Source organism: Mus musculus, chromosome 9 (genome assembly GCF_000001635.26).
Source record: "Mus musculus strain C57BL/6J chromosome 9, GRCm38.p6 C57BL/6J".
NCBI lineage: Eukaryota > Metazoa > Chordata > Mammalia > Rodentia > Muridae > Mus > Mus musculus.
In genome coordinates, this window is record NC_000075.6 from 119,027,483 (window position 1) to 119,040,124 (window position 12,642).

General features: G+C 50.6%; 1 protein-coding gene and 1 non-coding gene across 4 annotated transcripts in view; both read left to right on the forward strand.

Annotated features, from left to right (window-relative positions):
* Positions 1-12,642, forward strand: part of Ctdspl (CTD (carboxy-terminal domain, RNA polymerase II, polypeptide A) small phosphatase-like) — a 117,584-nt gene that overhangs the window by 100,947 nt on the left and 3,995 nt on the right. For all 3 annotated transcript variants that reach the window (NM_133710.3, XM_006512262.3, XM_006512263.1), the window contains 3 exons: positions 2,714-2,770; positions 6,054-6,146; positions 9,879-10,064. In NM_133710.3, the coding sequence (NP_598471.3) occupies positions 2,714-2,770; positions 6,054-6,146; positions 9,879-10,064 (336 nt within the window). The remainder of the gene's footprint in view (positions 1-2,713; positions 2,771-6,053; positions 6,147-9,878; positions 10,065-12,642) is intronic.
* Mir26a-1 (microRNA 26a-1) lies at positions 4,314-4,403 on the forward strand. Its single transcript, NR_029742.1, has one exon. It is a non-coding gene; the product is annotated as a microRNA 26a-1 (primary transcript).

Below are 12,642 nucleotides of genomic sequence, written 5' to 3' on the forward strand. Positions count from 1 at the left end.
TTTGAACAATGGTGGGTAATGTGGGAAACTGTCTGGTAGCCCTGCTGTCCTGGGAATGATCCCAGATCAATTTTTGAACAATGTCCAACTGGAAGGACGCCTTCCAGAGTTAAGCATCCGAGTGGCCTGGGCGTCCATTCTGATCATTCTCATGCTGGGTTTTCTTGTGCCCTCACAGCTGACAGAGCGCTCACCTTCACAGCCCATCCCAGTGGGTGCGGAGCTGTGGTTAAACTATGTGAAAATGAAAGTCAGGGGCTTTCTGATCTCTATCCCTGCTCCATCTCATTCGGGAGGGAGCGGCAGTGGCTACATTGTTAATTCACCGCTCCAAACAAGTAGAGTTGTTTAGAAGAGACAAATGCTGGCACATGTGGGTGAGTGGTGTGTTGGGGAGAAGCAGGGGGCATACGAGCTTGGTTCTCATCTTTCTGGACTATTCCCTGTCAATAAAACTATTCTACCCTGGTCAGTCTCAATATGTTCCTCATGCCCCACTGCCTTGGGATGCCTCTTACTTCGCTGAGAGATGCAACTGGCTCCACCCATGATGAGTGTCTCAGCGTGAGCCCTTGTCATTTCTGGCAGGTCATCAGGCAGAAGAATCATTAGATTTACCTCGCATCTTCTCAACGAAGGCTCAGCACGAGGCCAGGAGGCCATCTTTAAGGGCTTGGGAATATAGATAACCTAGCAGTGAGAAAGGACCTCGTTCTAGCTGCTGAGGCTTGTAGGACCACCTCATTACCCAGCATTCCAAGGGCCTGGCTCTTCCAGGATTGTGTTCCTGGGGCCACAGTGGCCTGGAGTGCAAGCTTGGTTCTAAATGACATTGCAACATTTCCCTTCTGTGAAACAAGCAACTGGGGGCATCAAGCCTTTCAGAGCAGGGGTCAGCTTCTGTCGCAGCATAGAGAGTGCCCTCCCAAGCAGCTGCGGACAAGCTGCCCAAGATTACCAAGGGTTCCTGGCTCCAAGGCCAGGCCTTGGCAGCACTGGTGTCTCTGACCAGAGGGCATGGCCTCCCCAAGCTGTAAATAAAACTCCCTCATTTCTTCTCTGGCCTCACTACTTTTTAAAATTATCTTTTACTTTGTTTTATTTTTCTATTTTTGCACTGAGTGTGGATGTGTGGGTGACACAGCATGTGTGTAGAGGTCACACTACACGTTTAGGAGCCCGGTCTCTCCTCGCACCGTGGGTTCCAGAGATCAACGCATGTCACCAGGCCCTGTGTAGCACTGAGCTATGTCTCCTTGCTGAGCCATCTTGTGGGCTTGGACCAGGCTGCTTTTGCAAGTGGAATGTTCCTCATGATATTTAATGTTTTCTGAGCATTTCAAAGTCTCTTGGGGATGTGTCCACCGTGAACCCCTCTCACGTGTGACTCCCGAGTTCGTGGAGTCGGGAAAAGCTCCGGCTTCAGGGTGGTATCATCACGCAGTGCGTGGGAGTTCACGACCACACTTGGAAGCTAGGAGCCATTTCTCCTCTCTTACTTCACCCCGTGCAGAGGGATTTCACAACCCAAAGCCTTTGACAACTTCTTCTTCAGTTGTTTTCTCTGATTTTCGTAATTCTATATTTCGGTGGTAACATTATGAAATTTTGAATTCGTCCCTCGCCTTCCTGTCCTGGAAACATTAACTTCGGGCTTAAGTAGCGCTCCCGCATCTGAGCATTTAGTCGCGGGTCTAGTCTACCGCAGTCCACAGTTTTCAGTGTATACGTCAAGGGAAATGTGTGGTGCACTGAGGGGCTTAGATGTAGACCCGGTTTACAGTCTGACCAAAGGTTCTGCATGTCCTTCACCACCCGGTGGCCACCATATGCCCAAGTCGCTCTTTCCCTAACGTCTGCAGGGTGACAGTTCTTTTGAGCCTCTCCGTTAAGTTTTCTAACGTGTGGGATTCCATTTAGAACTGCTTATGAGCCCGTTGTTCAATGACTGTGACTGCTGAGGTAATATTTTATTTTTCAAATGTGTTTAATACTAACCAAGGGTTAGGTTAAATGCCTGTGAAGTTGTAGGTAAGCTGTCTTGTGTTTCTTAGAACAGAGCAGTTAGGCTGGCCGTCCTCCAATCCCAGAGTAGGAAACCAGGCCAGGCCACCAGGCAGGGCCTGAGGCCTGATGGAGCCGTGGGGACCCATCGCACCCACCACCATAACAGTTGAGGAGCAGATGCTGAAGTCCAGAGGGGAATGTCTACCCAGGATATTCGCCTGTGGCATCTGGCTTTCCGCCTGCTGTGGCTCTGTCCTCTGAGCATCCTGTGCCAAGCTGCCCACACTCTGAGTCCAAGGACAAATTGCTTTTCCAGTGGTAGTGACAACTGGCCAGCAGGCATTCATCTCTGCCCCCTGGTGGCCATCAGTGGTCCGTCCCCGTCCCCCCGTCCCCCATCCTGTCTGGGCTCCAGGCTGGAGTCTGAGCAGCCCCATTCTCTTGCCAGACTATGCCACCCTTTGCAGTTGAGGCAGGCAGGTGTCCAAGAGATTGGGCTAGATGCTGGAACTCCAGGACACTCAGGACAGGAAGAAATACTCCTTCCTACATGTTTATTTCAAGGACCCAAGGCCTCTGCCAGCATCCTTGTGAACTATTTCCTGCCATCGTCAAAACATTGGTCCAGGCAAGCTTCTTTCTTGCTACAATTTCCAATTTTCTCTTTCCTTTCATATGTATTAATCACAATTTCTTTTCTCTCTAGCCCATTAGTAATGCTGACTTCATTGTTCCTGTTGAAATCGACGGAACCATACACCAGGTAAGGAACCAGAGTTAGCCTGCAGTTCCAGAGAGCATTTTCTTGTAACCACACTCCCTGGGAACATCATTTTTTCAATTCTCACTTCAGTGGCCATTTTATTCTAACTTCAGGAAACAAACTTTGTATAATAAGTATAGTAAGCCAGGCATGGAGGCAGAGGCAGGCAGATCTCTTGAGTCTGAGGACAGCCTGGTCCACAAAGCGAGTCCTTGTACAGCCAGGGCTACACAGAGAAACCCTGTCTCAAAAGCTAAATAAAAATACTGTGAATGATTCTCTGCCTCATGCATGCATTTGCTTTTTACCGTGTTTATGAGGACCCTTTTCTGTTAATAAATATTAGGTATGATCTCTGATTTGATTTCAACTTTTAGGAGCCTTTGTGCAATCCCCTAGTTGTCCCCACCGCTGGCCGGGTTTGACATCTGGTCAACTTCATCATGCATTTGCTTTTGGCTTCTCCTAGCAACAGGAAAATGCCACCAGTCACCCACTGACGGAGCATTCTTGGGAAAAATGTCCACTTTGATGCCAACTGCTCCCGTGAGAGCTTCTCTGCCCATGTGGTTTTCTCCAGTGTCTTTTTTAGCAAATACTCAACCCAGAGCAAAGGGGAAGGGTGTGTTAAGACCAGCAGGGTGCTGTGCATAAATTGTCATCGTCAGCTGGCATCAATCTTCTTCCGGTTTTTGGGGTTTTCTGTTTTGGGGTTGTTTGTTTGTTTGTTTGTTTGGGGGAGTTGCTTCTTCTTTATTTTTTCTTCGTCATCAGCAAGCTCTTCTGGAAATGACTTCGTCTATGAATACATTAGAAACATGGTAGAAAAGCTCGCCTTGGAGGTTAAGGTAGATATAGTTTTGCCACATGTTTCTTAGGAGTGATGGGACAGACTGTCTCCCCCATCAAACTCAAGGCCTTAAGGGGAGAGTATCTGGCCTCATATCCCAGGAAGGGACAGACATTTCCTGGTTCCTGGGCCACACAGGATGTCATTTCTTAACGATGCCAATAAGGCTCCTTAACTCTTGAGTGCAGTTTAGAACAATCCAGGGCTGTGAAATCAGCTGTTTTAGCCATTCCGTTGCCCAGACAGAAGGTTATATATGACAATCATCAGGATAAGATTTCCTGACTCCTAAGCCAGGGCTCTTTCCTTAGACTTGGTTCCCCCTGTCTCCCTTACCCCCACCTAGCTCTCTATCCTGTCCTACAGGACATAGGACCTGGGAAGGTTTCAGGCACCTGGTCACTTACCATTCACAAAGCACCAACTGAATTAACTCCACCCCCGCCATGCAGTTAGGACCTCTGCGCTGGTTGTTGTGTCTAAAGTCGAAGAGTCCTTGAGGTGAGGCTCAGGAGGACTGCCCAAGAAAATAATTCTTCACACCACGTGGCCACAAGCACGTCCGGAGTGCAGGACCCACCCCGGCTTCCCTTGCCCCTTCTCTTTGGCAGTAGACACCCCGGGCATCAGGGCTGGGAGCAGAAACTCCAGAGAGAAGGAAGGTACAAAAGCTGGAGGACCGAGGCCCTGGCGAAGGCCGTGGCCTCGTTCAAGTAATCCAGGATAGGCTGTGCAGGTCCCAAGGGGCCTATTCTTGGTTACTTGCACGGGGACGCGGGCCTGGACGCCGGCATCTGGGCCCAGGAACCTCCTTTCTGCTAAAGGCGGCAACAACAGAGTTTCCCCCGTCCATCTCCAACCCTTTGCCTGTAGCCAAGCTTGCTGGCCAAGCAGTCCTCCCGGAGACTCAGGACCGGAGGCCACACCCAGTCACTGGCACCAGCAACAACGAGTGTTATGAGCAAAGCAGGTCCTGCAGCTGCTACAGCCACACAGCTCTGCCCTCAGCCTAGCCCAACACCCCAGCTCAGCAGGATCCTGGTGGCACCCAGGATAGACCACCTATATTCCTCTGGCCCCTCTCTCCACCCTCAGCTGCAGAGCCAGACCCCCAACCCACTCCTAAAGCTAGCCAGCCGCTTTCTCTCCAGGTCTTTGCCCTAGGAAGCGCCTTTTCCTGGCATGCTGCAAAGCAGTGTTTCCATCTAGGAAGTCTGTCCTGCAGTGTGTTTTCCTTGCATGGGGTGCAGTCTTGTGTCTCCTCTCCCTTTCCGCAGCCCCCTCCCCTGCTCTGTCTGCCCTTAGAGGCCCTGTGGCTTACTGCTACCTTTAGCTCTTTACCTTAACTGCTTCCTCCCTGAGCAGCCTCCAGGGCTTCTCTCACTGCCTATGGTTGGCTGTGGACACAGGCTTTGGCCCAACACAAACCCAAGTGTTGTGACGCTTCCGATCCTCACGTTCACACTTTGCTCGGGTTGGAGGCTCAGCTCTCTCTCTCTCTCAGCGTGTGAGCTCCTCTTTATTCAAGGTCAAGGCCAGATGTTGCTTTCTGAGACGCCCTCTGGAAGGGAGAATTATCTTGAATGAATACCCCACTGTGAGATTTCTTGTGTTCACTAATTTCTGTCAGTGTGTGCTCAAGACTGAGTGAGCTGAGCCGGCAAGGCCCACCACACGAGTCTCCAGAGGATTGGGGGCTCCAATTCAGCCTTGTAGCTGAACTGAGCACAGCGCTGAGACCTGGTAATTATGTTTTATTTTAAAGATGTAGCTAACTTCTAGTGGAATTTACTCAAGTTTTAATTGGTCCCTCCCTCTGCCCACTGCCTCTCCCTGGCTTTGCTTTCTCTCTTCCAGTTCCTACACATTCCTTTAGCCTCCAGAGACTGCAGCCTGGGTGTTAGGTGAAACCAGCTGCTTCGCAGGCCTGTCTGGTCTGATCAGAAGGATACACAGAGCCCAACTGTGGGAAGCAGCCCCTTACCCATGTGAAGTGCTTTCTGTACCCCTACACAAGCAGGGTGACCTCCATGGTGTCCACTAGAAAGTTTTCAAGTGCATTAACCCCAGGGGGCAGGGATGTTCAGAGTTGGAGGCCGCAGCTAGTCCTAGACTTCCAGAAGGACAGCACCTAGGCTGTGGCCTGTGGCCACATAGGGGCTGACTCAGCAAGTGCCAAGTGGATGCATGAGCAACTGCGACTGGACATGGCACAGCTGTGCTCTGCTTACTGGCTCCGAAGATACTCAAGAACCTTGACGACGTGGTCGGCTTTCCTTTCTCTCTACAAGGGTTGAGACGCAGAACCTAGTGCAAGCTTCAGTAAATCGTACATAGGCCTGGCAACAGGAGAAGGGCCCCTTGGCAGTTCTTCCAAGGCCCACGCTGTCCCTGGATGCTATGACTGACAGCTCTTGTCTCCTCCCACCGCAGGTGTATGTGCTGAAGCGACCTCACGTGGACGAGTTCCTCCAGAGGATGGGGCAGCTCTTTGAGTGTGTGCTCTTTACTGCCAGCTTGGCCAAGGTGCGTCCTTTTCGTCCTGCATCCTGTGTCCTGCATCCTGCGTCCTGTTCCCAGCCGTCATCCCAACCTCTCCACCCTCCACCACACCCCCCAAGCTGCCAAGAGCCCTTTGTTAAGGTGGAGGAAGCTATTTTTACGGTGACAGGTTCCCACCCCAGATGCGATAGATGCAGGCCATGTGCACACTGCTAGGCTGAGAGGTTTCTGGTTACCATGGTGACTGGGAGCATTTGGAACAAATGCTCCATGAAGTTGCTTTATGCAGCCACCTGAAACCAGTTATCCACAGACAAAACCACAAGACCCGTCCATTGTGACTGTGGATGGATGCAGGTGTGGGGGAGTCTCCCTCACGCATTGAAGAGCAGCCAGATTTTAGAGTCCCTGTGTCCCCGTGTTTGATGGCCACAGGTTTCAGGGAGGAACAAGTTAAGAGGCAGGTGTCAAGTGTCACTGGCAGGCACAGAATGTTGGGAGTTCTGATAGCCTTGGGAGCTGAATGGTTTCTGGTAAATTCCTTTACCTCTGGCACATTGGTTTCTTCTTGTCTAATTGGGGATAATTCCATCTGCCTGTTAGAGTTCATTAAATGAAATGGCCCATGTGAACGGCTCAGCACAGCCCCAGATTCCCATCAAGCAGACGTTCATTGAGCCCTCACTGTTCTCTGGGCACTGCCATGGACACTGTCGCAGGGTAAACACTCCTGATGTTCAGTATTTACCATCATAAGCACCAATAGCATCCAGACAGGCTTCACAGGTGAGTTGAAAGCAGGCGGAGTAGACCCTAGCTCGCTCTCCCAAATCCTTTCTGTGCCGACCGTGACTCTCGCAGAGTCAGTCAATCCACTTAGCAGAGGCACCTGGGTCTTCATGGGTACCTGGAAAACTCTGAGTGGCCCCAGAGATGAGATCTGTGGTGTGCAGAATTCCGGGAGCCACTAGCAGCTCCCTCCCCCACGGCCTGCCTGGGATAGCACCCATCCTCATCTGCCTGTTGGATCTTCGACCCCAGGTCTTCAGCCCCACTCTGCTGGCTGGGGCATTCCTGGCTGGGTCTATACTCTATGCTGACCAAGGCAAGAGCCACACATTCTGCTCCACCAGCGTCGTCAGCCAGCCTCAATGGGAGCTGCTAACGAGTGATCCCGAGCCTGGGTTTTGATCTCATGTACACAAAGCAGAACACGGCCTCAAGGAAAACATAGTCGTCCCCAGTGGTGTCAAGACTAATTGCGTGAGCAGCTTCAGTGGTGCTCGTGACGCCGCTCCGGGATGCTGAGGAACCTGAAGTAATAAGCAGCCAAATAGCGAGCGAGCGGGAAGATTGCACCCGAGCGCCGGACTGAGGCTTGGTTTTTGTGGTTTTTTTTTTTTTTTTTTTTTTTCCTTAGCAAGATTGAAAACTCTTCCTAGGCAGGGTCCCCAGTGTTCACTTAAACATCCTTGTCTGGGCCGCTCTTCCTGGGCTGTTCCCACCTGCCCCACCATCTGTTTCTCTAGCCCTGCTTCAGAGTTATTCTTGCCTGCAGAGCCAAACCCAGTTCCCAGCTCGGCCTCAGCCTTCCAGCCCCAATGGTCAGGTTGGACTGGTGGTCGGGGTTCCAGCTCTGGCTAATGAGTTTAGCTCAGCACTCAGCCAGCAGCTTTTGTATACTGCCTCCCCGCCTCCTGCTGGGGCCTGCAGGGACAGCGCTCCGACTCTCAGACTGCTATGGTCTGCTGGTTTGTCATGCATCCTTTGGTTCATTCGCCCCTCTTGCTTAGTAGGGCACCAAGGAGAAAGGATGAACCCCCGTGTCCGGTGCCTGTAGTCTTCATCCCGGTCTTGCAAGCCAGGAGCCCCTAGACACTAACCTAAAAGATGATCGCCAGGACTGGAGAGATGGCCCAGCACTGGCCACCTTTGCAGAGGATCCAGGTTCAATCCCCAGCACACACATGGCAGCTCACAACTGTCTGTAACTCCAGTTCCAGGCATTGGATCCAATGCCCTTGCCTGGCCTCTGTACACACTGTATGCATACATGACGCCCACACATACATACATGCAAGCAAAGTACACATGCACATAGGTTTTTTTTTAATCGTATAAAAAGTATAAAAACCAAAGGCTGATTGCCACACTGACGGTCGCAGAGGAGAAAAGGAACCCTCTTTTTCCATCCGCGTCAACCTTCTGTAGACGGCTCACATGCCCCTTCGCCCATCCCTCAGAGAGTGCTCTAAGCTGTCTGGTCAGCAAGAGATGAAGCTGCTCCCCTTGGGATTCCTTAGAGCCAGAAGGACTTTCCCAGGACCCAGCCACAGTGCATTCTACTGTGGCCTTCGTGACTCAGCCTCCGTGTCCGCTCCCTCCCTGAAGGGGTTGCCAGCCCTGGGGCTTCCTGGCTGTGTGCCTCGCTCTGACCTCACTGCTGAGTTCAAACCTCAAGTGAAGCCTGCAGGAGGAAGTGGGGATGGGATGAGATGTGCTGTGTGCCTCCGTGTGTTTACTCCTAAGGCAGTGGGCAAACCGTGGGAGTTCTAAGTAGGCCTGGGGTAGGATGTTCTATGTCCTCCAGTGGATACGCTGACAGCTGTGAGGTAAATGGGCAAGGACAGGAGGCCCAGCAGGAAACAGGAGCCTCCCAAGTCAGGAGGCCTGGTCCTGGAAGATGCATTAGAAATAAAGGTGGGAGTCGAGATATTTTTGGAGAGGAAACTGATAAGAACTTTCTGATGGATCCTGTGGGAGAGAACTGTAAGAATGCAGTGCTTTCTGACACAGGTAGAGAGGGAATACCACAATCATAAAACGCTTCCAGTTATTTCAGGGCCTTTTTAAAAAGTGGTCCAAGAGGCTGACGAGATGATGAGGCGGCTCAAGGCACCTGCCACACAAGCCTGGCCGTCTGAGGTCAGTCCCTGGAACCTGCCTAAAGGTGGGAGGGAAAAGCAATTCCCTGAAGTTGCCCTCTGACCCACGGGTGCACATCATGGTGCACCTGTGAGCGTGCACGTACGCGACAATGGGAATTTTTAAGTGAAAGGCGAGTATGTCTGAGAAGAAGGTTTAGTTGGTATAAATATTGCTAAGCATCAGCAGGGAAGCAGAAAGCCCGTGTGCCCCTGCCGTCCAGCACTGGGGCAGCAGAGGTAGCGGGGACCCTGGGGCTTGCTGGACAGCCAATTTACCTGAATCATGAGCTGTGGGTGTAAGGAGAGACCCTGCCTCAAAAAATAAGGCTGAGAACAATAGAGAAAGACATCCGATGCTGACCTCTGACCTCCCCACGCATGCACACAAGCACACGCACGCACGCACACACACACACACACACACACACACACACATGTCCGTGCACACACATACACAGACATGCACCAAAACAAGGAGGAATGCTAGGCCATTTCTTGCAGCTTGTAACTCTGTCTGCTTTTCTGAATGCTCAGAAGAGCATGCTTCCCTCCCCCTCCCCCCCCCACCCCACCCCCACCCCCATTCAGCTTCCTTAACTTCTTTTCTCTAGCCTCTTCTGGGCAGCTGCCAAAATTTACAGCTTGCCAGACCTGGGGTTTTTTTTTTTTCTTTCCAAATCTAATAAAATGCACCAAAACAAAACGTCAGAGCCTGATGTGGTGAGTCACCACAGCCCGCAATCTCAACACACAGGAGACTGTGGCACAGGAGGTCCCAGTCTCGGGCCCCTCCAGGTGCCTCGCCTTCACCGAGACTCTGTCTTTCTAGTATGCAGACCCTGTTGCCGACCTCCTGGACCGCTGGGGTGTGTTCCGGGCCCGACTCTTCAGAGAATCCTGCGTGTTCCACCGTGGGAACTATGTGAAGGACTTGAGTCGCCTGGGACGGGAGCTGAGCAAAGTGATCATCGTGGACAATTCTCCTGCCTCCTACATCTTCCATCCTGAGAATGCAGTAAGTCATCCCAGGGGAGGAGCTAGAGGCTCTGTCTGAGCTGCAGCCTAAATGCCAGTTCTGAAACATGGGCTCAGGCGCACTCTGGGCTTGGCTTCTTTTTTTTTTTTTTTTTCCAGATCTTGATTCAGCCACTTAGTGACAACATGACTGTTTAACCTCCCTCTTCATCCACAAGTAAGATGACAGGGACACTGCTCTCTCCTGAGAGTGTTGGAGGACTCAGTGCTTAGACCCGTGCTCAGGCCTGGCAAGTGCTCAGCACAATGACTCTCCAGAGTGGGCACTGCCAGTCAGTCCTCAATGTCACAGAGCTGCCCAGATCCGTATGACCTCTCAGACTCAAGGGTAACCCCTCAACAGAAGTGTATCTTCCACAAGAATGAATAAAGTGATTCAGAAATGGCTTGCCATCGGACCATCAGCTCTGCCACCTCAGAAAGATGCCATAGAAGCCCAGTCAAGAAGGCTCCCAACATACAGCTCCCTGGAGCATAGCCACCCTTGGTGCCTGCTCACCAGGATGGCATGGCTCTTAGATCAGGGGTTGGTGCCCTCTGCTTCATACTGGGCTCTTCCAGGAAGAAGAGATCAGCCAGGATCACCACACCAAGCCAGATCATGCCCTGAAACACACATGCTTCTTGGGCTCACCCAAGCCTGCAATGAAAACACTATCTTCCTCCTCCTCCTCTTCCTCCTCCTCCTCCTCCTCCTCCTCCTCTTCCTCCTCCTCCTCCTCTTCTTTTTGGCTTTTCGAGACAGGGTTTCTCTGTGTAGCCCTGGCTGTCTGGAACTCACTTTGTAGACCAGGTTGGCCTCGAACTCAGAAATCTGCTCACCTCTGCCTTCCAAGTGCTGGGATTAAAGGTGTACGCCACCACGCCCAGCTGTGAAAACACCATCTTCTAAAGCCCAGAATTCTGTAGCTCCCCTTATAGTAAGGGGAGAAAAACTATATTCGGTTGAATGGTAAAAATAAAGTCAGACTGCCTTACAGCTAACTATGTCTACATTGCCAGGTGTGGAGGTACACACCTCTAATCCCAGCACTGGAGGCAAATGAGTTCTCTGAGTTCAAGGCCAGCCTGGGCTACATAGTGAGACCCTTTAAATTAGTAAATAGGTTCATGTCATCAAGTCAATCAAATGCCACGTTCTGCACCTGGCTGTTGTCTCTGATAGATAAGGAATAAGCGCCCTACAGACTCTGCAGCCTTCCCACACACCACATAGCCATTTCAGGTCTTATCTGCTGGACAGACACACTGTGCATCTTGTCCCTGTAAGTCAGGATCTAAAGAAGGTTCATGCATTGCTTCAATTAACATATCTGTTTTTCTTTGATATGATCCTTTCTTCTTCTCAATCGTTTATTTGTTGAAAGTTTACTAATTGTCTTAGGGGAATTTTCTACATTCTGTTTTTGTCTAGTTGTTAGGACTTAGTAATAAGTGTTTTTCTAGCCCCTTTACCTCCTGCAGGCGAGCAGCTAGACTTCCTATCTACTATTTGATTAAATTCAGGCTTCTGTTTAAATTTTTTCCTTTTTATGGCTTTATTTTTTACTTATTTATTTAATGTATATTGTATATCTATTTAATGAGTATACTGTAGCTGTCTTCAGACATACCAGGAGAGGGCATCAGATCCCATTACATATGGTTGTGAGCCACCATGTTGCTGGGAGTTGAACTCAGAACCTCTGGAAGAGCAGTCAGTGCTCTTAACCGCTAAGCCATTTCTGCAGCCCTTATGGTTTTATTTTTAATTACCTATTTGTGTTTATGAGAGAGAATATGCACATGGGTGCAGTACCTGTGGAGGCCAGAGAAGGTGTCAGAGCCCCTGGAGATGGCGTCACAGGTGGCTGTGAGCTGCCTGACGTGGGTGCTGGGAACTGAACTCAGGCCCTCTGCAAGAGCAGTACATGTGCTCTTAGCCACCAAACCATTTCTCTGGCTCCTCTTTTTAATTCTTAAAAACTTTATTTCATTTTTACTTACGTGTGTGCGCGTGTGCTTGCTCATGCACACATGCAGTACCCAGAGAGGCCAGAAAAGTGCAATAGATCCCTGGAGCTGGTGTTAGAGAAAATCAAAGGTCACTTCATGTAGGTACTGGGAACTGAACTCAGGTCCTTTGGGAGAGCAACATGTCTTAATGTCGGAGCCATCTCTCTGGCCCCTTCTTTTTTCTTTTCTAACAACAATATGTCATAGGCAAGACCATTGATGTTCAGTTGTTAGAGAAGTTACCTAGTAAGGCCCAGGGTTCAATCCCGAGACTGGAAGTAGAAAGGTAAATACATTTCTTTGTATTTCCTCTCATTTTTTTTCTTTTCTTCTTTTGGTTTTTCGAGACAGGGTTTCTCTGTATAGCCCTGGCTGTCCTAGAACTCACTTTGTAGACCAGGCTGGCCTTGAACTCAAAAATCCTCCTGCCTCTGCCTCCCAAGTGTTGGGATTAAAGGTGTGTGCCACTACCGCCCGGCCTCTCATTTCTTTTTGAATCTCTTCTCTGAGCTCTTAGCTCCTCTCCACTACTGCCTCTCCCTCCTCTACCTAAAGCTAATGGG